The 21,166-nt window shown below is 57.3% G+C and overlaps 1 protein-coding gene across 1 annotated transcript; it reads left to right on the forward strand.

Moving 5' to 3' along the window:
* Positions 1-276: 276 nt before the first annotated feature.
* Positions 277-17,556, forward strand: LOC308224224 (diacylglycerol kinase beta-like; the record flags this gene model as incomplete). Its single annotated transcript, XM_080623980.1, is given in 27 exon segments — positions 277-343; positions 1,850-1,926; positions 2,964-3,129; positions 3,368-3,372; positions 3,374-3,395; positions 3,398-3,430; positions 3,996-4,235; positions 4,747-4,917; positions 5,275-5,324; positions 5,904-5,978; positions 6,082-6,201; positions 7,235-7,352; positions 7,530-7,618; positions 8,061-8,177; positions 8,315-8,413; positions 8,544-8,657; positions 8,736-8,809; positions 8,940-9,014; positions 9,103-9,188; positions 9,396-9,485; positions 9,864-10,024; positions 11,175-11,239; positions 12,216-12,306; positions 15,025-15,226; positions 16,646-16,766; positions 16,857-16,917; positions 17,458-17,556. Coding segments are annotated over 27 exon segments (2,688 nt in total).
* Positions 17,557-21,166: the final 3,610 nt, after the last annotated feature.

The following is a 21,166-nucleotide window of genomic DNA, read 5'->3' on the forward strand; positions in this document are numbered from 1 at the left end:
ATTGAGGCACATCCTCCAGCCGCTGGGAGCTGTAGCTGTTGCTGGTTGCATGGTGCCACCCCTCCTGCAGCTGGGCACTGCTGAACTCTTCCTCTTTCTATCCTGCTCTAGGGAGGAAGGTGCTGATCCGAGATTTGCTGCCCATAGGCTCAGTGGGATGATGCTGGCTGGCCAAGAGCCCCCCGTGCCCCTCACTGTGCCAATGTGACCGAGCCAGCCCAGCACGGGAAGTACAGCAGCTTGTGGTCACCCCAAAGCGGGCCCTGCTGCCTGAAGATGAGCGATGGCGGGTGGATCGCGCTCAGCCCCGCCGAGTTCACCCAGCTCCAGCAGTACACGGACTGTGAGTACCCTGCACATCGCCCCGGGACAGGGATGAAGGGTTCTAAAGACCTGTTGATCTGTGTCAGGCTGGTCCTCCACATCCTTGGTGTCCTCCTGGAGAAACAGATAGCTCTTTAGATTTGGGATGGGGAGGCTGGGAAGGTTGCAGCTGGTGGGGCACAGCAGGAGAGTCCCCGTGCCTGCACTCCCTGGAGAATTCAGCTAAGCACCAGCCCCCCTGCTCTGGTGGACGCACACGTGAGCACGGCTCGGTCCCTCCGAAGGCGGCCAGCTCCCACGTTCGTCCGTGAAGCAAAATGCCAGCGAGAAAAGCAGACTGGCTTTTCCCAAACACATGGAGCTGCTCCACGGCTCGCCTCAGGTTGCCAATCCTCTGCGGCAATTTTACTTAGCGCTTTTGCAGAGCAGCCCCTCTCCTGCAGCTCCTGCCAAGGAGAGGAGGTTGGCGGTGGTGCTGTGGAGTCCTGGGGCTCCAAGAGGCTGCAGAGGGAGCCCAGGCAAAGCCTATGTATCTGAAACCGGGTCCTTGAGGTCCTGCCTACTAGAGAGCCAGCGTGTGAGTGTCCTTGTTGCAGTAGGTGATGGCAAAGTGATGTAGCCTGAGAGCAGCACAGGATGGGCAGGAAAGCTCAGTCAGGACCATGGCACAAAGGGAGAGGTGGTGTAAAATCTCTGCTTGGCAGAGGCAGTGTGTCCCTGGGGTGAGCAGGCTTCTGCAGGAGGGGACTTGGAGGCAAAGGGATCCCCATGACCTCCCCAGAGCTGTCCTCAGGGCTGCTGCACATCGCTGGGGTGAGGCTGACAGCACGGGAAGGCATGGCTCCTAACTCAAGCCCGTACAAGCAGCTCCCAGCCCCCTGCCTGCCCGCCCGCCATCCCAGACAGGAACACAGGGCTGCAGGCAGAGGTGTGTGTGTAGCGTCGCTGTCTGCATCTCATCCTGCCTTTCTTGAGTCACAGACCATAAAACACCATCTGTAACGCTGAGCTCATGTTCAGTGTTGTCGTTCTGTTAATCACAGTGTGGTGAGCAAGGCTGCAGTGCAGGCAGCTGCCTCCTCCCCAGGAGAGTGGTCTGGAAGTGACAGGGGGATGTGAGTCCTCCCAGGGGCTTTAGAAACTCATCCACCTCCGACCCCCTGTCATGGGCAGGAACACCTCCCACTAGACCAGATTGCCCCAAGCCCCATCCAATCTGGCCTTGAACACTGCCAGGGATGGGGCAGCCACAGCTCTGGACAACCTGTGCCAGGGCCTCACCACCCTCACAGGGAAGGATTTCTTCCTCATCTCTAATCCAAATCTCCCCTTTGTCAGCTCAAAGCCATTCCCCCTTGTCCTATCACTATATCTCATTGTAAAAAGCTGCTCTCCATATTTCTCGTCAGCCCCTTCAGGCACTGGAAGCTGCTCTAAGGTCTCCCTGGAGCCTTCTCTTTTCCAGGGAGATTCTCTAATCTAATGGCGAAGGGATCTCACCTGTGTGATGCCTTTGTCTCCACAGACTCCACCAAGAAGCTCAAGGATGTCCTGGAGGAATTCCATGGGGATGGTGTCCTCTCGAAGTACAACCCCGAACAGGTATGGCCCTGTCCTCTCCAGCCTGCCCCCAGCACCCTGCCAGCTTCCTTGTCGCAGCTCCTTCAGCTAAAAGCAGCCATTCTGTCTGTCCACCTTCTGCCTCTCCCTATGGCCATGCTCCCAGCACTGGGAAAGATGCTTTCACAGATGGGGAGCATCTTTCCCAGCCCCCAGCCACATATTCCCCCCCTCCCCAGCCATCCCAGGGACAGGCTTGCTGTGCGTCCATCCCACCTCATCCCATCACTGCTGCCAGGAGCCCCTGGTGTCCAGTGCTGGCTTGCAAGCACTGCAGAGAGATGCAGTGAGGTGCATTTTGGGACACCTCCTTGCCAGGCAGAAGCCAGGAGGGATTTTCTGTCTCGCTTCCCCCAAAAGCAAATGATTCTGCTGTTGCCAGCGTGGGATGAGGGAAAGCCCCATGTGTTCTTGCTCTTGCCTGGGGAAGGCTGGGGTTATTTTTCCCAAGTAGTGCTTTCAGAGAGACCTATTAATGTGCCAGCAGGACAGAGTCTTTCACAGGGGCCATAATCACTGAAATGAGGCGAAATGAGGCAAAATGAGAAAAATCAGTGGGCTGAACGTGTCGAGGACGGGCAGCAAAACTACCCCACTATTGAAGGGCACCACAGGACCCTCGCTGTAGCTGGGGCCACAAAAGCCATCAGGAAGGCAACGTTCTGATACAATGAGGATGACCAGCAGGGAAGGAGAAGGCGAGGAGACCTGGGGAGGACAATAGTCCCCAGGGGTACGGGTGGGTTGGAGAGTCCCCCTGCTCCATGCCGTGCCGTGGGGGAGCAGGAGGCTTTCAGAGCCCCCAGCAGCCAGCTGGCACTGGGAATATTTGGCCCTGCTGCCTCTGAGCCTCTTTAGTTTATATCTCACCACTGAGATTTGGGAAGCTGGTTTTGAGGACGGTTCTGCAGCTGATGTGCCCAGTGAGGGGGGCCCAGGATACCACCCTCCACTGGTGCATCTGCACCCCCATGGCATGCCTGGGGCACCTCTATCATTCTTCTGTGTCTGCTCCCCAGCCCATCGACTATGAGGGCTTTCACCTTTTCATGAAGACCTACCTGGAGGCAGACGTGCCTGAAGAGCTTTGCCAACACCTCTTCACCTCCTTCAAGCGTAAGATATGTCAAGCCTCCCCCGAGACCCAGCGCCAGAGCCCCAGTGTCTTGCAGCACAACACCCTTGGTAAGCCAGCCCCTGCTACCCAGCTGGGCATGCCGTGGCACTTTGGGCTCTCTCCCATGCTGCCCCATAGGGACAGAGGTTGTGGGGTGACACCTGCAAGTGGGTGGCATCAAGGCCAGTACACTCGGTCCCATCTCATGGATGGGCTCCCAGGGGCCCTCCGCTGCTCCAGGCCAGCAAAAGCTTTTCCTGGAGTGGAGATCCACAGGGCACCATTGCACTGATTCCTCCTTTCTAGACCCTTAAGTCACTCGATGCCAAGATCTCCATCAGAGCAAGGTGGCCTGTGCACCTCTCACAGGTACTGGTGTGGGCAGGCACCCAGAGCAGGGGACCTGTGCCAGGCACCCAGCTTCCCCCTGCCCTTGCCCAGGTGGATCTGCGGTGCATGAAGACCTCTGCTGAAAGGACTAGAAACTGCAAAAGAAAAGGGAGAACCCTCTCTGGGTGCTTGACTGCAGTGTTGGGGCTCGGGAGCAGCTCTAGCAGGTGGCAGGGGTCTACATCCTCCCCTCCTGGTCCCAAGCCCTAGGGTGGCCAGTCCCCATGGGTGGGAGCGCTGCTGGAGACTGCTGGGCCAGGCAGGAGGGTGAGGCCTGTGAGGGCTGTGGTGCCCCTCAGAGAGCCCTGGGTCCAGGATGCCAGAGTGCTCTGGGATAGCAAAAACCCAGGATGAGTGACCAACCTTGTGGCTGCCCCATCCCTGGCAGTGTTCAAGGCCAGGCTGGATGGGGCTTGGAGCCACCTGGTCTAGTGGAAGGTGTCCCTGCCCATGGCAGGGGGTTGGAACTGGATGAGGAACTGGATGACCAACTTGAGTTGGTCCTTTCCAACCCAAACCATTCTATGGTCTGTCTGCTTTGCAGGGATCAATGGGAAATCGCTTCTAAGTGCCCTAGGACGACACACTCCAGAGCCAAAGAGCTGCCAAAGCAACACAGCTGAGCCACAACCATCATCCCTTACCCCAGCATCGATCCCCAATGCCTCCCCTAGCTGGTCCAGGTCATCTTCACAGAAGTCCACCACTGGCACCCCTTCTGCTCACAACTCCTCGGGCTCCTCAAAGATCTCCTCTGGGTCCCTGCTCAGCCCTCAGTCACCAGGTGAGCTTGGCTGGGGCTCCATGGGGACAAGCCCTTCCTGGTTTTCCAAGCTGCGGAACCCCACACCTAGCCCCGGCAGTGCAGCTGGTCAGGTCCCCGGCGTGATGGTGGTGACCTTCCAAAATCGGCAGGTTCCTGGCATCTGGACACCTTTGCTTTGCAAACTTAAGCCACTGATCTCATCTGGTAGAGCTCTCGCAGTCAATTACCTGGCTCCTAGCTAGGGGGGATTGGATCTGTGAGTCACGGCTGCCTCCAGCCCAGCTCCTGCCCCAGCAGACCATGTCCCCATGGGTTCTCACTGCCCATACCTGCAGTGCCAGAGACGTGAGGGTCTGCAGCCAGGGACCAACTTGCAGTGTTCAGCCCTGCTCCTGCAATGGGCCCCAGCACCACAATAAATGGCTCCCTGCCCCAGAGTGCTGCTAACCCCATGTCTCAGCTGGGAACAGCTCCTGGCGCTAATGGCCAGCTCTGTGCCTGGCCTTCATCCCCTGCTCACCACCCACAGGCACAAGAGGCGTGGAGAAGAGGTTACCCTTCAGCCTGCGGAAGAGCCATAGCTCCCTGAAAGCTGCCCCCCCACAGCCCCCTGCCCCCCTGACACAAGTGGTCCACCTGAAGGACATCGTCTGCTACCTGTCCCTGCTGGAGAGGGGACGGGCTGAGGACAAGCTGGAGTGTAAGTGGGACCCTGGAGCCATGGGATGCTGATCACACATCACTGGAGGCATCTGCTGGGGGTTCACCTAAGGAGGGCTGTGGGGATGGATGTTCCTACTCACTTTTTAATGCTGAAACATTAAAACCGCTTGAGAAAACTGCTCAGCTTCACCTCTCTGCTCCCTCCTGCTGGCACCAGTGCCTGACACACACAGAGCTGGGGGACGTATGGCTTTGCTCCAATGTCCTGCAGCCCAGTATGGGCTCAGGTCCCATCCCATCCCAGAGCCCCAGCAGCCCTGGCACTGAGCACTGGCTGCCTGGGGTGCCCCAGGACTGGGGTGTAACTGGCAGCCGGCTTCTTTTTTCCCTCCAGTTATGTTTCGCCTCTATGACACTGATGGAAACGGCCTCCTGGACAGCTCGGTAAGCCTTCCCTTGGGAGAGGAGAAGTCTACCTGGGGGGCTGAAGACATGCAGGGCCTGCTGCCAGGGTGCCTGCTGCCCTGGTGTGGTGCTCCAAGCTAGACAGGGGTATGGGAAGGGAGGAGGAAGGAAGCAGCATTTGCTATGGGGCTGGACCATGGGGCTGCGGAATGCATGCCAGCTCTGCAGCAGGTAGAAGGAATCCACCCACCAATAACTGCAGCTCTACATCAGGTCACAGGCTTTCAGAAGAGAAAAATCGTGCACAAACCCCTCCCTGGGAGTTCCCTTTTTGTCTTTTGGGTATCGCCTTTGAAACCTGTTGCAAATAAAAATCTGCTTTATCAGAGCAGCTTTTCTGAGGGGAAAACCCACTGCAGATCTTATGGCAGGTTTCAGAGGAGAAAGCAGCTCCTAGCACCCACTGAGAAGTGGGGTGTTGCTGACCTCCTGTGTGGGTGGGAGTCTGGGGTGGGCTTGGGTGTATCAGGACATAGACCTGGAGGCTCGAGACTGGACACGCTTCTAGTGCCCAAAACCGTCCTTAAGTGCCAGGCACCGATGTCTTTCTGTGCTCAGGAGCTGGATCGTATCATCAACCAGATGGTGCATGTGGCTGAGTACCTGGAGTGGGACTCCACTGAGCTGAAGCCTGTGAGTGCCTGGGCTGGGGATGCTGCAAGAGCTCTCGGTGGGAGGCAGCAGCCAGCACTTGCAGGCAGCATCACCGTGACACTGCATCTCCTCCCTCCTCCAGATCTTGAGGACGATGATGGAGGAGATTGACTACGACCATGACGGGACCGTGACGCTGGAGGAGTGGATCCGGGGAGGCATGACCACCATCCCCTTGCTGGTCCTTCTAGGGATGGAGACAGTGAGTGCCCACATAGGGACCTGCTTTGGCCACATCTAGTGCTGCCCACTCCAGAAGGAAAGCCAGGGGCTTGCTGCAGCAGGAGAGGAGGGTGGCAATGGAGGGCATGCAGGGACCATACCGGCACCAACAGGCTATGCACCCATCTGGCACCACACAGCCCCCTGCTCCCTGGTCCCAGCAGACACCCTCACCCTGTATTTGCTGAGCAGACTTTGCCCCCCAGATCTTCACAAGCTCAGTTTTGAGCTAGCTGCAGTCGTTGCCAGCTGCCATGCCCAAGCAGGCTGGGTTTGCTCCCTGCCATCAATACAGCGTACTCCTGTTTGATGAATATTTAATCAAAGAATAAGATGAGCATGTAAAATGACAGCTCCTCTTCTGGTGAGAGCTTCAAAGAACAGGAGGAGTGATTTGGGACCCCTCCTTATTTCACTGTGTTGCTTTTTCACCCTTTTGAAGTTAATTTCATCGAGGTGCATCCCTAGCCATAGTTTGCTACTGGTGATCATTTGCAGAGAAAATCCATGTTTTTGCTCCATGGTGTTCCTTCTTGCAGTTACTTCCTACAGAGTCGGGGGGGGGGACACACAGGTTTTCTAGTAGCAACATTGAAGAAAATAGGGAATTTTAAGTGGCTTCTGAAAAGCACTCAAGCCTGGACCCAGATGTAAGAGGCTTGGTTTGGTCACCCTGTGGTGGCAGGATCTGTCCCCAGATGTGGAGTCACCTTCCTGTTGGCCACCAGCAGAGAATCTCTGGAGCCAGACTGTGCTGAGGGGCTGTGCGGAGCTGGAGCTTGGTGCCAGGAGTGCCAGGAGCTCGACATGCCCAGGAAGCAGGAGAACACAGCAGCAGGGATGGGATGGGAACACCAGGGAACAGGGGGAGCCCGTGGTCCAGCTGCGTGTGAACTGCAAACACACTGGGGGCTTTTCCAGAACAAAAAGCTGATGGAAGTGGCGGGCTGAGTGAATGGGGACCCCCAGCACAGGCAATGACCCCTCCTCACCCTTTGCTTCCTGCCCTGCAGAATGCGAAGGACGATGGGCAGCACGCCTGGAGGCTGAAGCACTTCAAGAAACCTGCCTACTGCAACTTCTGCCACACCATGCTGCTGGGGGTCCGCAAGCAGGGCCTCTGCTGCTCCTGTGAGTTACAGACCCTCGCCAGGCTGTTGCACCCCAGGCTGGCAGCTCCCACCCCATTCCAGTGCCACAGGGAGGGGGGAACTAGTCTCCATCAGTGCTGAGCCCCGCAGGTGCTACGGGGTAAGTGGGAAGGGGATGCTGGGGTGTGATGCTCACCACCTTCTTCTCTCTTGCCAGTCTGCAAGTACACTGTCCACGAGAGATGCGTGTCCAAAGATATCGCCTCCTGCATCAGCACCTACGTGAAGTCCAAGAGAAACACAAGCGTGAGTAGGTGGCCGGTGCACTTCTGAGCTGGTGGGTCTCCCTTGGAGATCTCCCAGAGGCAGCAGCACTGGCAGCAGCAGGCCCCTTTGTCTGCTGCCCAGGTCCTGTATGCCCTTTTCCCATGGGATTTGCCTCTTGGGTTCTGTGCAGCAGCTCACAGGCATTCCCAGCATCCAGAGCCTGGGAGGGTAGATCCCATACCCAGCCCCCAGGGATCTTCAGGACACCAGCCCCAAGGTTTGACATGGCTTCAGGTGGAGATGGGTGGCCCTGATGTGCTGCATGGAGCAGCAGGGAGGGATGGTGGCCATGTGAGGGGCTGTTTTGGATCAGTCAGCATCTGTGCAGGACACAGCACCCTCCAGAACCACAGCAGCAGTGGAGAGGCGATGGCTGAAGGTCAGTGGGTGCTGTGCCTGCAGTGCCCCCTGTACCTTGCAGGTGATGCAGCACACATGGATCGAGGGCAATTCCCCGGTCAAGTGTGACAGATGCCACAAGAGCATCAAGTGCTACCAGGGCATCACCGGCCTGCACTGCGTCTGGTGCCAAGTCACTGTGAGTATGTGGGTGCACTGGAGCTGGGGTGCACCCTGCAGTGCTCCCTGCACAGCCAGCCATGGGGAGGAGAGGTTCACAGATAGAAGATGGCTGTGTGTCCCTGGCCCAACCTCCCTTCCTCCTGTCCTCTCCAGCTCCACAACAAATGTGCCTCCCATGTGAAGCCAGAATGTGATGGGGGTCCGCTGCGGGACCACATCTTGCTGCCTTCCTACATCTGCCCTGTTGTCCTGGTAAGTGCCCCCTCCTTGCTGCTGGGTGGCAGGGACCTGGCAGGGCATTGCTGTGGCCAACCTGCCTCCTCCAGCTGCTGGCGCTGCCTTCCCGGGGTGGTGTATGCATCTGCGCCTCTGTTCCCCAAAGGACAGGCAGTCCCACTGCCGGAGATCTGAGAGCGACTCCCCTGCCAGCACCAACCCCGAGGACAGCCAGGGCTTCAAGTTCAACCCCAGCACAGTGGATGGGCAAGGACTGCAGGTAGGTTCCCACGTCAGGGACCGTGAGCTCTGCTGTGGGTGCATACCGAGCCCTGCAGCGACACTTTCTGCCCTCCAGATCAGCCCGCGGCCAGGGACGCATCCTCTCCTGGTGCTTGTGAACCCCAAGAGCGGAGGAAGGCAAGGGGAGCGGTAGGTGGGGTCCTGCCCAGGGACAGTGTTCCCTTGGGATCAGGGGCTGCCAGTCCCTAAGGCTGCCCCGGCATCTGTCACAGAGGGCAGCTCACCTCTGCAGCATCCCTCACACCTCTCCTTTTCCTAGGGTCCTTCGGAAATTCCACTACCTGCTCAACCCGCGCCAAGTGTACAACCTGGACCGCGGCGGGCCTGCACCAGGGTATGGAGATGCTGCATCCAGTCCTTTGCCCCCTCCCACTGGCCCCTCCTCCCCTACATCACCCCTTGTCTCTCCTGGCTCCCTCCAGGCTGAGCTTCTTTCGGGACACTCCAGATTTCCGCGTCCTGGCCTGCGGAGGGGACGGCACAGTAGGCTGGATCCTGGACTGCATAGGTGAATGAGGGGTAGCTGTGCTCCCACAGAGCATTGTCCACCCGTGTTCTTGGTGATATGCTGCAGGTTCCTGATGTTCTCTGGGTGACAGGGGATGGGGGTCCTGCCAACAGCATTACCCCTGCGTTGCCATCCAAGGGGGGACATGGAGAAGAGCAGGGAATGAGCTCTTTCAATCCCAAACCTCTCTTTCCTCTTGAATTGCAGACAAGGCAAACTTGGCAAAGCACCCACCAGTGGCCATCCTGCCCCTGGGAACGGGCAATGACCTCGCCCGGTGCCTGCGCTGGGGAGGAGGTGAGGCTGGGCAAGCATCGCACAGGGGATGGCCGGGCTGTGGGCACTGTGCTGTGGCTGGGTAGGTGCTGTCCTGGGGTTGGGGAGGCTCTTGGGACAAGGTTCAGGGCTGCATCTCAGCCCTGGTGCCTCCTGATGGTGCTTCTAACCCCTTCCTGAAAAAGCTGCTGCTGCTTTCTAAACCCACATTGGGAATGCTGTGCCATCAGCTGAAATCTCTGCCACTGCTGCAAGGATGAGCCAGGCATCTTGCTGGTGCTGTAGCAGCAGCCCCAGGCTCCCCCGGGTGCTTGGCACCCAAATACCTCCATGTGACATGGCTGCACTCCCCTTCATCCTCCTTCATCCTCCTCAAGGCCCATCTTCTTTCCTTTACAGGCTATGAAGGAGGCAACCTGATGAAGGTCCTGAAAGACATTGAGCACAGCACAGAGGTGATGCTGGACCGCTGGCAGATAGACGTCATTCCCAGTGACAGGGAGGCCAACGGAGATCCTGTCCCATCCACCATCATCAACAACTACTTCTCCATCGGGGTGGTGAGTACCACGGGGTAGGGCTAGGCCTTGAGGACAATGCAGGGCTAGTCACTGGTGCCCAGACAGTGTGATGCACACTGGAGTCCCCCAAACCACAGCAAAGCAGAGGGAAGAACCCAGGAGGTCAGTGGAGCACAGGAGCTGTCACTTGGGTCTCCAGCACAGCCACAGCTTCAAACCCAGCCAGATCAGTGGCTTCCCAAGGGCATTTCCCGCTGGCCAAGTTGTGGCTGCCCCATCCCTGGCAGTGTTCAAGGCCAGGCTGGATGGGGCTTTGAGCAACCTGGTCTACTGGAAGGTGTGCCTGCCCATGGCAGGGGGTTGGAACTGGATGAGCTTTGAGGTCCCTTTTGACCCAAACCATTCTGTGATTCTATGAATTTGCTAGAGTGGCCCAGCTCAGTGGGAACACTCTAGGGATGCCAGCCCCCACACTGGCTCATCCTGTCTTCTTCTGGATTCATCCTTGGCTCTCTTCTGAGCCATCCCTGAGCTAATTTCTAGAAGCAGGATCTGGTTCCTGATGCCATTCAATCCTGGGAGCAGCAGGGCTTTGGGGGAATGGCAAACTGGAGAGTACTGCTTTTCACAGGGGCTTGCAGCATTTTTGGCCTTGTCCATATGTGCCTGAACGGTACCATCATGGTGGGGATTGCCTGCCCAGCAGTGCTGTAGGATGCTTCTAGTTTCACATCAGTTCCTGCCTTATGCCAGGGGATGTCACTGCAGGTGGCATTTGGTGACATCTTTCAAGTCAGGCTTATACCCCACCCTGAAGAGTAGAAGATGCAGTGAGCTTCAGGAGAGCTGCTGGGGCAGAGCTTCCAGGAGCAGGGTCCTAGGGTGTCCCCAGAGCCCACTGCCCTGCTGGCAGCCCTTCCTCCTCCCTCAGCACCCACCTTCATATGGAGCCCCTGTGATGAGGGAAGGAAGCCAAGTGCGCTAATTACATCTCACCTAACACATCCATTCAGTACTCTGTGAGCAGCCCGGCTGAGGGTTCCTCCATCATCTCAGCATGTGCCATGGGGTCAGCACCAAGGCCAAAGAGCTGGGCCCACATTATCCTGGCCTGTGCCCACGGCGGGGTAGAGCGGGGTTCTATTTCCCTGCTGTGCCACCAACCTCTCTGTGCTCCCTCTCGCTGCAGGATGCCTCCATCGCCCACCGCTTCCATGTCATGCGAGAAAAGCACCCTGAGAAATTCAACAGCAGGTAAGGGCTGCCCATGGGCCTCTCCAAAAGCTGGGTGAGGGGGGATGCCCTGCTGCTGCTGTGCACTGTGCAGAGGGGAAGTGCTGGAGCTTCCCAGCGTCCCACCAGGCTCCTTTTGCCCTTCTCCCCATGGGACTGGCAGCAGCCCTGAGGACATGACATGGTGTTCAGCCAGCCTTAGGGGAAAGGCATGGTGAGGGTCCAGGGTGCTCCTTCATGCCCCATGCAGCAGTAGCAGTTTGCTCAAACTTGGCCACACACCCAGTTACACTCATTCATGCTTTATAATTAGCATCAAATTCCAGAACTGGCATGAGCAGTCCAGGCAGCGAGGGCAAGGCAGGCAGCAGGTCGCAGCTCACTCCTGCTGTGCTCAGGGCGTATGGAAATGGTGTGATGGCAGCAGGAGCTGTGGCTTGTGACCCTCATCCCCATGTTCATAAGTACCTGCTAGAAAAACCCCAAATGGACCAAAGCATCTGATTCTGTTCTGAAATCCAGAGGTTACAGCTCCCCCCTGGAAGCCTGATGCAGTGACTGATGCAGGGTATGAGCAGTGGTCAGGGGCTGCTTGGCAGGGTGCTGGGAGGGTGTGAGACAGGGTTTGATATGGGGGACATCCCCTCCATGGGGTACCCCACTCTGGCAGCCCTATTGAGAGGTAACAGCCCATGGTCAGCTCTGCTAAGATAAAAGCACCCTTGTCCCATGCTGAGGGAGTATTCAGCACCCCCATCCTTCCTCTCCACAGGGTGTCAGAGCCAGGTCTGCCCAAGCCACCTGCTGTCCCACAGCACAACTCCCTGGGGTTGTGACACTGGTGGTCCCACCCCACAATTGCTTGTGTCCCCATCAATGCCACATGTCCCCATCACAACAGCTCCAGAAAGGTTCTGGCAGCCCATCCTGGGGGATGGGGGAGAATGGGGAAAAGTGCCGCTTCCAAGCGGGATGTTGATGCATGTCTCTGCCCCAGAATGAAGAACAAGCTGTGGTACTTTGAATTCGGGACATCGGAGACCTTTGCAGCCACCTGCAAGAAGCTTCATGACTATGTTGAGGTGGAGGTAGGTTTCATTGGGATGGTCCCTTGCACCAGCCATGGCACAAAGGCTTTTTGGGAGATGTTACCTGTGGGTCATAGAGTCAGAATGGTTTGGGTTGGAAGGGACCTTAAAGCTCACCCAGTTCCAACCCCCTGCCATGGGCGGGGACCCCTTCCACTAGACCAGGTTTCTCCAAGCCCTGTGCAACCTGGCCTTGAACACTGCCAGGGATGGGGCAGCCACAGCTTCTCTGGGCAACCTGTGCCAGGGCCTCATCAACCTCGTAGTGAAGAACATTTCCCTCATATCTAATCTAAATCTCCTCTCTGTCAGCTCAAAGTCATTATTTCAGCTTAAACCAGGGTCCCTCAGTCAGGGCTTTTGGGTGTTTGGGGAGCGGGTGCCATGGCAGCTTTGACCTCTTATGGTGGCAGGAGGATGCTGTGGCTGGCAGGACTCACTCTTCCACTGCGCGGCACATGCTGCAGAGCTGGCCAGCTGCAGGCAGAAGAATAGCCCTGTATTCCCCCTCACCCCCCTTCCAGCTGTATTTGAGAGCGTGCCTGGAATAATTTCTGGATGACATGGAAACAGCCTTTAATTATAGCGGGGAGGAGGGTTCATGGTTGCTACGAGTGCTGTCATTTCTCTGCTTGTGCTGGAGGGTTTGGGCCATGTTTGCTGTAAACTTCTACCTCTTTTTACCCCTGGATAAATGACCCTTTTACAGTTTTGGTTTGAGGGGAGTTTCAGCCCTTCCCAAAGCTCTTATGGAGTAGCTGCACCCTTGGCAGCTGATGGGGAGGGACACGAACGTCTCACCCCCTTCTCCAGCCACATGCCAATGTCCCACAGCACATGAAGTCTGTGTCTGTGGGGTTTGACACTGCTGGAGATGGGCATGAGGTGCCCTCCACCGCTTTTGAGGTGCCCGCACACTCCCCACCAAACCATCTCCAGCTGCACCGCACGGGCAGGAAAGCGTTAATCCCGCAGGATCTGAAGTTGAAAGCGGCAGCCTGTCCTCCCCCCAGCTCCCAGGCAACTGTCAGCCTTGCAGAGAAACAGCAGTTTTGTTTTGGAAATTGGCACTCTCTCCCCTAACAGCTCCTGGAAATGAATCTGCTTTTCCCCCAGCTGCAAATCTCGACTTCCAGCATCGCTGCCAGTGTGCCGTCAGCTGCCCCTGCTCAAAGAGCCCATTGTAGCACGCTGGCACGCTAACAGGGGAGGGCACAGGCAGGAGGTGATTGCTCTCTGTGTGCGTGGGTAGCTGTGGTCCTGTCTGCCCCACAGCATCCGCGGAAATCCCACAGCCCGGGCAGCCCTGGGTCGCTCCCATTCCACTATGGCCAGGTTGGTAGGAAGGATGCCTGCAGTTGGGAGCGATGCTCAGCTCAGCTAGGGATGGGAAAATGGGAAATCGGAGTTCTATTGCTCAGTATCAAGAGAGTTAGGGTCTTCTCCTACAAATCATCATATCATTAAGATGTATTGAGAACAAAAGGATTTACAGTTTTTCCAAGCTCTGGGGAGACAGCTTTTCACTCCCAAACCAGAAGATTCCTGTCTTTTGCCTTCAACGCAAGGCTAAAAATAAGATCCTGGAGCATCGGGAAGGCAGAGCAGATCTGAACACACAGGAGACACTTGCTTGTGCGTGCACCCAGCTCCACATACATGTGGCCGGCATGCTCAGCACTTGCAGAGAGGGTTTTAAAAATAAGCTCGAGACCTTCACTCTTTGCTAGAGGAAAACAGCTGGAGCCAAAGCAGCAGCAGGGGTTCATCCAGCCCATTTGCATTCCTCTTGTCAAAGCAAGAGTGGGTAGAAATGCCATTGCATCACCAAAATGCAAGGAATAAAAAGTGCTGCTGTTTGCTGAAGCGCAGCGCGGCAGGCAGAGTTGCATAAAGGAGAATACAAATGCTCCAGAGAAAACACAGTTGAATGGGAAAGCAGCTGCTTCCTCCAGAGGTACCTAGAAAGGGGATCCAGCATCACCTGGGTAGCATGGGAGTGAGAAGACCTGAAGTTAAGAAATGCATTTCCATGGCTGCTGCTTTCAGGCCTGTGGGAAAGGCACAGGCAACAGATATTTTACCTTTCACAGGGAATTCTCAGCTGTGTGGACCTGCTGTAAGGATGTGAAGCCAGTTCTGTGTACTTGGCTTGCAGTTTTCTCTCCCAAACCTGCCATTCTTATCTCTGACATCTTTCCTATCGCTTCCTTCCATCCTCATTTCTAGTTTCCAAATTGCACTTGAAGATAACTGGTTTGAGTTAGGTTTTGGGCAGCCAAACTTTCTGATTCTTTGGAGTTAGTTTGAACAAGGGGGGGGTGTGGAAGCATGTGCTGGAGATGCTTGGATGGAGATTTCTCCAAGGCCAAGGTGCAATTGTCTCCTATTTTGGGTTGTAGCACTGAGTGCAACCAAGGTTTTATGTGGTCTCATAGGAATTTGCTTTTCAAAACTGCCATCTGGGATGTGCAGTAGAATTCATATTGAATGGAGGGGAAAGCAGCACAAGGAAAGCGAGGTGGTGGTTGTTGTTAACCCTAGAAAAGTAAAGCAGGGAGGTTTGCACCTCCGGCCCCAGCCACCCTGGGGCAGGATTGACCTGGGGATCCACTGTGCTTGGGGAGCCCAGCTCCTTTGGTGTGCAGGTGGGGAGAGGAGGCTGGGCTCCAGGGTGCTGCGCACCCTGTGTCCTGACACTGCCCGTGTGCCTGACAGTGTGACGGGACCGTGCTGGACCTGAGTAACACGTCCCTGGAAGGCATCGCTGTCCTCAACATCCCCAGCATGTACGGTGGCTCCAACCTCTGGGGTGAGACCAAGAAGCAGCGTAGTTACAGCCGGTTGGGCAAAAAAGTCCCTGAGAAGCTGCACGGCACGGTGGTCACCGACGCCAAGGACCTCAAGTTCTGCGTGCAGGGTGAGCAGTGGAGCCCGGGGATGACTGGGATGTGTGGGGTTGGCACGGGGGAGCTGGGTATATGACAGTTCTGGCTGGGGCTCAGTGCACATGGCACTGGAGCAATAGCACTGGAGGGGTTGTGATTGTCTTGGTGTCTTTTGGGGTGACGGGGTGATCCCAACAATGATCTGTCCAAGCTGGAGAAGGAGGATGGCTCTGTCCATCTGCATACCATTTCTCAGGGCTGGTCGTGCTGTGCCATGGTGACCAGAGAGGACGTGGCTCCCATGCCTGGCCATCCACCTCTCCTCCCACCCTCTAGGGGCCATGCTCAGAGGTGGGGAGGGGCATTCCGAATGGGACCCATCGAGTGCAGCCATGAGGCTGGGCAGCCCCGATGCTGTCTGGGGCTGGCAGGCAGGTGTTGCTGCAGAGGAGGAACTGGAAGCAGAGCTGCAGAGTTGGCACCGAGGGCTTTAGTAAGCAACTTTGCAGCTTCCAACACAGCTCTGCCAGTCTGGCTGGTGGGGGGGTGGAGTTCAGGAACAGCACAAGACCCAGGCTGTGCCCTGCTGGCACCTTGCACCCACTGCTGCAGCCACTGGGGCTGTCCCCAGGGGCACGTGTGGGGTGCAGGCAGCCCAAAATGCTGGCAGGGCTCCCCAGCACAGAGCAGTGGGTTAGAAAGCACACAGCAAAATAGGCAAAGGGCCCGTATTTTCCACCTGCCAACCTCCTGCAGCCTGGGGCTGGGGTGGGAACTGCCCCCCTGCAGCATGGCTGCCAGGGTGGGGGTGTCACCGGACATCCCAGGCTGTCATCGGCTCAAGCCCATGGGCAGCAGGGAGCAGGTCAGGGCAAAGGCCTGTTCCAGAGGCGGTGAGAGGCAGTGGGTCAGTCTCCTGGGCACATCCCCAGTAGGTAGGAGGGTGTGGAGAGACTCAGAGGGCTTCTCCTGGGGGGTTCCACCAAGGGTGAAAGAGGACCCTGAAGGGAGTGAGACACCATTACTTGCCCTGGCGTGGAGCACCTTTGCTGGTGTCCCTCCCAGTGAGGATTCTGCTGTGCGTCCTTGCTCCTGTGAGGCTGCAGTGCTCCAGGGCACCCAGGGAGAGGTGTCTGCCACCATTTCATACAACAATGCAAACAAGCAAAGGGTTGGGGGTATCTGGGCTGCCACCTTGCAGCCGTGCAGGGCTGGGCACTATATCAGACCAGGAGTACTTTTGCTCCAGAGATTCTGGACATTGCCACTGCCCAATGCTGTGAATGCTGAGCTCAGTGGTCTCAGGGCATGAGGGACATCAGGACACATGCCCACAGTGTCATCAGCCCCAGTGCCCTCCAGGGCAGGCAGCAGCTGCAGTGTTTCAGATGATGGCAGAAGGTGGGGGATCCCCAGACACGGGAACCGACTGTTATGCCTCTCTCTTGCAGACCTCAGCGACCACCTCCTGGAGGTGGTGGGGCTGGAGGGTGCGATGGAGATGGGGCAGATCTACACGGGGCTGAAGAGTGCTGGGAAGAGGCTGGCCCAGTGTTCATCTGTCACCATCAGGTATTTGTCACCCTTCCCAGCTGAGCACTCAACCAGTGGCAAAAGCTGGTGCCTGTGTCATCCTGTGTTCCCTCTATTTGCACCTTGCAGGACGTCCAAGCTCCTGCCCATGCAGGTGGATGGGGAGCCCTGGATGCAGCCATCCTGCATGGTGAGTCCTCAACGTGCTGACAGTGTGTTGTGATGGGGCAGGCAGAGCTGGCAGCATGATGGGATGCGGACAGGCAGGGACTGGCAGCATGGTGGGCAGCCTTGGCTCTCCACCCAGTGTGGCAAAGCCTCTGGAGGAAGGCTCCTGTGCTTGCTGGTGGGTAGCCCACAATGTGCCGTGGACTCATGGCAAGCAGTCATGGGAGCCATGGGGACAGGGACATGCTTGTTCCTTGCAGGGTGGGTGGGCACAGCCACATGCCTTCTGGGGGGGCTGCAGTGTGGTCCCCCACCATCTGGCAGGCAGCTTGTCCAGAGGAGAAATCCTCTGCCCATCCCTAGACATGATTCTGGAACAGTTACTCCCATGCAGTGGGATGACATTTAATGACACAGCCGTGGGGCAGTGCTGTTCCTCGCCCTGGTGCTGGGTGCTCCCAGCTTGCTCAGGTCGCTCTGTGGGGTCCCTGGGCTGGGGGTGCCCAGGGAGGCTCAAAGCCCAGGACCCCCTTATGAGCTGGGGTTTTCACTTCTCTTTTAGGTCAAAATCACACATAAGAGCCAAGTGCCGATGCTGCTGGGGCCCCCCCAGAAGAGCAGCTTCTTCTTCCTGAAGAGAAGAAACCGAACTCGAGAATAAGCAGTGTGCAAGGAGCCACAGCACAGAGGGGTCCTGGACACACACCCAGTGCAGGGGTCCCCCAATCCCCGCTCTGTGGCAGGGAGAGAAATCTCCCTCCCGAGCCCAGCGGGGATGATTTGTCCTAGGAAGGTCTCGGAGGTTCCTTCCCACCCACCACAAGCATCTTCTCCAGGCAGACGGAGGTGGAGGGCGAGGGCAGGCCGGCACACAGGGAGCGTGTTTGCCAGCGCAGCGCTGGGACTGGGGTTCCTTTCCCTCTATTTAAATGACGCCCACCCCAGCGGAGCTGCAGAGGAATGTGCTCTGGAGCAAAGGTCAAGCTTCACTTATTTATTTCCAGCCCTCTGGAAGGACACTCCATGTTTTGCTGCCCTGGCTTCATGTCCACCAGCCCCTGCGCACGGAGGAGTTATTTATTTTCTTAGCCTAGAGGAGACGGTCTCTGCCCTGCCTTCAGCCACTGTTCTGGGATGGGTTTGAAGCAGCCTTTGCTGCCTGGGAGCCGCGAGGCGTGGGACAGGCTGGGGACAGATGGTGCCTGGGCCACAGGGACAAGCGTGGGATGGATGGGAGGAGACTCTGTTTTGAAGGGGAAACAGCGAAAATGGGATTTCGGGGAAGCTCTCAGTCCTGGGCACCCCCCATGCCCCAGCTCTGGGCTTCGTGTTCATATTGATGTGAGTATTCAGCAAACTTTGGGGGAACTTTGGGGGTCACCTTCTTTTTATGAGCCTGGGTTGGACACAAATGCCACCTCCCTTGTCTGCTGGCTGTCCCCCATGGCACCTCCTTCCATGAGGACTTTTCTCTCTCATAAAGCCTGCCAGCCTGCCCCAGGGGCTAGGGATCCTGGGGACAGACATCCAGATGCTCTTCTCACTTGGAAGTGTGTGTCGTCCACCCTTTTTACATGTCTTACCCATGTGCTTCACCAGGCCTGTGCTGTCCCAGTGGTGATTTGTGCTGCCTCTGATGCTCCTGGATGGCTGCAGGGAGCATGGGAGAACTGTTGCACCTCAGTTTCCACATGGCCAGGTCCCCAGCCCACCCTGAAACTGAGGAGCCTTGCAGGTGCTGGCTTCTAGAGCCCAGCTGGAGTGCACAGGCAGGTTTTGGTGGCACCACCTACGTGTTCGTCACCAGATGTGTGGGGACAGACCACAGGATGCAGCTTCTCCCCAGCATGTGATGGGGACCAGAAAACGGGCAAATGCACAGAGGCCGTGGTGACCTGGACGTGTGACCTGCTTCACAGTGCTTCCAGGAGCCAGGAGTAGGCAGGATCAGCCCACAGGAAGAGCTGCTGGTTGCTCCTGCAGGCACCTGCTGTCTCCTGCAGAGGCCCTTGCATGGGGGGATGCCCAGCTCCCCATTCAGCCCCCATTCCCAGGCAGCTGCTTCCTTTCTGGTGGAGGCCCCTGTGCTGCTGTCATGAATCCAGGAGTGGTGTGTGCCCCATGGATGTTGCCACAGGCAGGAAAACCTCTGCCTGTCCGCACTATGCCTCTGCCACAGGGAACAAGTCACTGTATCCTCCCCAGTGATGCAGTGGCTGGTCCCTCCTCACGCTGCAGGTCTCCATTCAGTAGCATCCTCCTGACTGTGCAGAGGGTGCTGCTGTCATTGTGTTTCAGAATGAACAGTAAGCTGAAAGAGAGCTGCTGGTCACCCTCCCAAGCAGGGCCAGTGCTGCTCCGTGTGTGCTCTTTCTGATAGCAGCCATAGGGCCCTGCTCACAAGGGAGGAGGTGGTGGTACCCCAGGGAAGCCCCAGCCAGGCTCCATCCCACAAGTGCCCCTCTCAGCCAGGGCACAGGAGGAGGCTCCAGTGGGCTGCCACAGCTCCCCCTCCTCCTGTCCTCAGCACCAGCAGCGGGCAGGGCAAGTTGGAGGCAGGTGCTCGCTGCAGTCCAGCACCCAGGGGTGTGCTGGTGGCAGCTGAGGAGCTGTGAGGATGGTGCCCTGTGCTGCGGAGCACAGAGGTTGCCACAGCTCACGAGAGCTGTCCACGAGCACACTCCACCCACAGTGTGTAAATCCACCCTCCTCCTCCTCACCCGGGGCGGCTGTTAATGAGTACCCAGGTGAAAGCATACGGGAGCTAGGCCAAATAAACCCCGAGTCCCACAGACCAGCAGCCTCTGTTTCTCCAGCCCTTCTGCAATAGCAGCTGTGCCTGGAAGCCCCCTGCTTAGGGTGGGTGAAAGAACCCTCAACCAACTCCCTGGCAGTGCTCAAGGCCAGGGTGGACAGGGCTTGGAGCAACCTGGTCTAGTGGAAGGTGTCCCTGCCCGCGGCAGGGGTTTGGATCTGGATGAGCTTTAAGGTCCCTTCCAACCCAAACCATTCCGGGATTCTGTGATCTCTAGCACTTTGCCAGCAGGTGGGGTGATAGGTTTGATCCATGGGATGACAACACACGAGGTCAGCAGTGTTTATAGCTGCAGATCTGGATCCATTTCCCTGCCCGCTCGGCCTCAACCCAGGGTTTTATCCCAAGACTCCAATTAGAAAGTGCCTGGAATCAGCAACATTTTTCACAGCAGACCTGCTCCTTGCACCCGGTCATGGTTTGCTGGCTCGGGACAAAGAGCAGCACTTGGGTCTCCGCTGCTGTTTGCCATTGGTGGTGGCAGAGGCAGGGGAAGCAAGCAGGCACCGTGCCTGCACCCAGGCGTCTGGCAGCCTGTTAGAGATGAAGAGCTTTCCTTTGAGCTCAAAGCCAGGAGAGAGCACTCAGACATGTTCTGCAGGGCACGGGGAGCCCAGCACCTTGAGCCAGCAGAACAAGGACACTCCAGTACTGGTCTGCCAAGAGTGACGGACTCCCATAGACCCCTTCTGGTGATCAGTGAGACGGTCACCGCCACCTCCTCTGGGAGATGCAGTTTCCATCCACTCCCATCGTGCCAAAGCCATAGTTCAATGGGCCTGGCAGCTGATGACCTCCTCAGTCTAATGGTGCAAATGTCTCCAACGCAGGAAGGGATCCACAGCAGCTAGGATGCTGGCTTGGCTGTCCTAGTTCCAGAGATGTGGCTGAGGGAAACTTGAGGCTCTGAACTCTTTGTCCCCTTTGGTGTCTCCCAGCTCAGCCCCTTTCATCCCTTGAAGGCCACAGGATGGAGCAGAAACCCCCAAACACCACCCCCAGCTCCAGGCACTGGTGCCAGTGCTGGGGGACCCCTGAGAGCTGGGGAACCTCATTCGCAGCCCCAGCCCTGTCCTCCTGCTGTGTGCGTAGCTGTGGTTGCCTGCATGGAAATGGTGTCCGTAGTGTAGCGCATGTTGCCGTGTACACCTGGACTGCTGTGGGCTTGCCTCAAATAAAGATGGTGATGAAATACTTGTCCTGGGGTGCACTGGAGTTCCCTGATTCCAGGCATGAGGTCCCCACCTTTGAGATCCCAAAGAGAGGGTGCCTGATTTGGGGTGCTGGGGCCGAAGGGGTGTTGTCAGCAGCAGTGCAATGAAGCGATGCTCAGTGAGAGCTGCTACGGCCTAAATTTGGAGCCTACAGTTTTTTAGATCTCCTTTTTTTTATCCCCATGAGTGGGCTCTAATTTTAGCAGGTGCTGGTTGCCATCCCCCCTCCCAGCCCTGGCTCT

Source organism: Psittacula echo (genome assembly GCF_963264785.1).
Source record: "Psittacula echo genome assembly, chromosome: 7".
NCBI classification, from domain to species: domain Eukaryota; kingdom Metazoa; phylum Chordata; class Aves; order Psittaciformes; family Psittacidae; genus Psittacula; species Psittacula echo.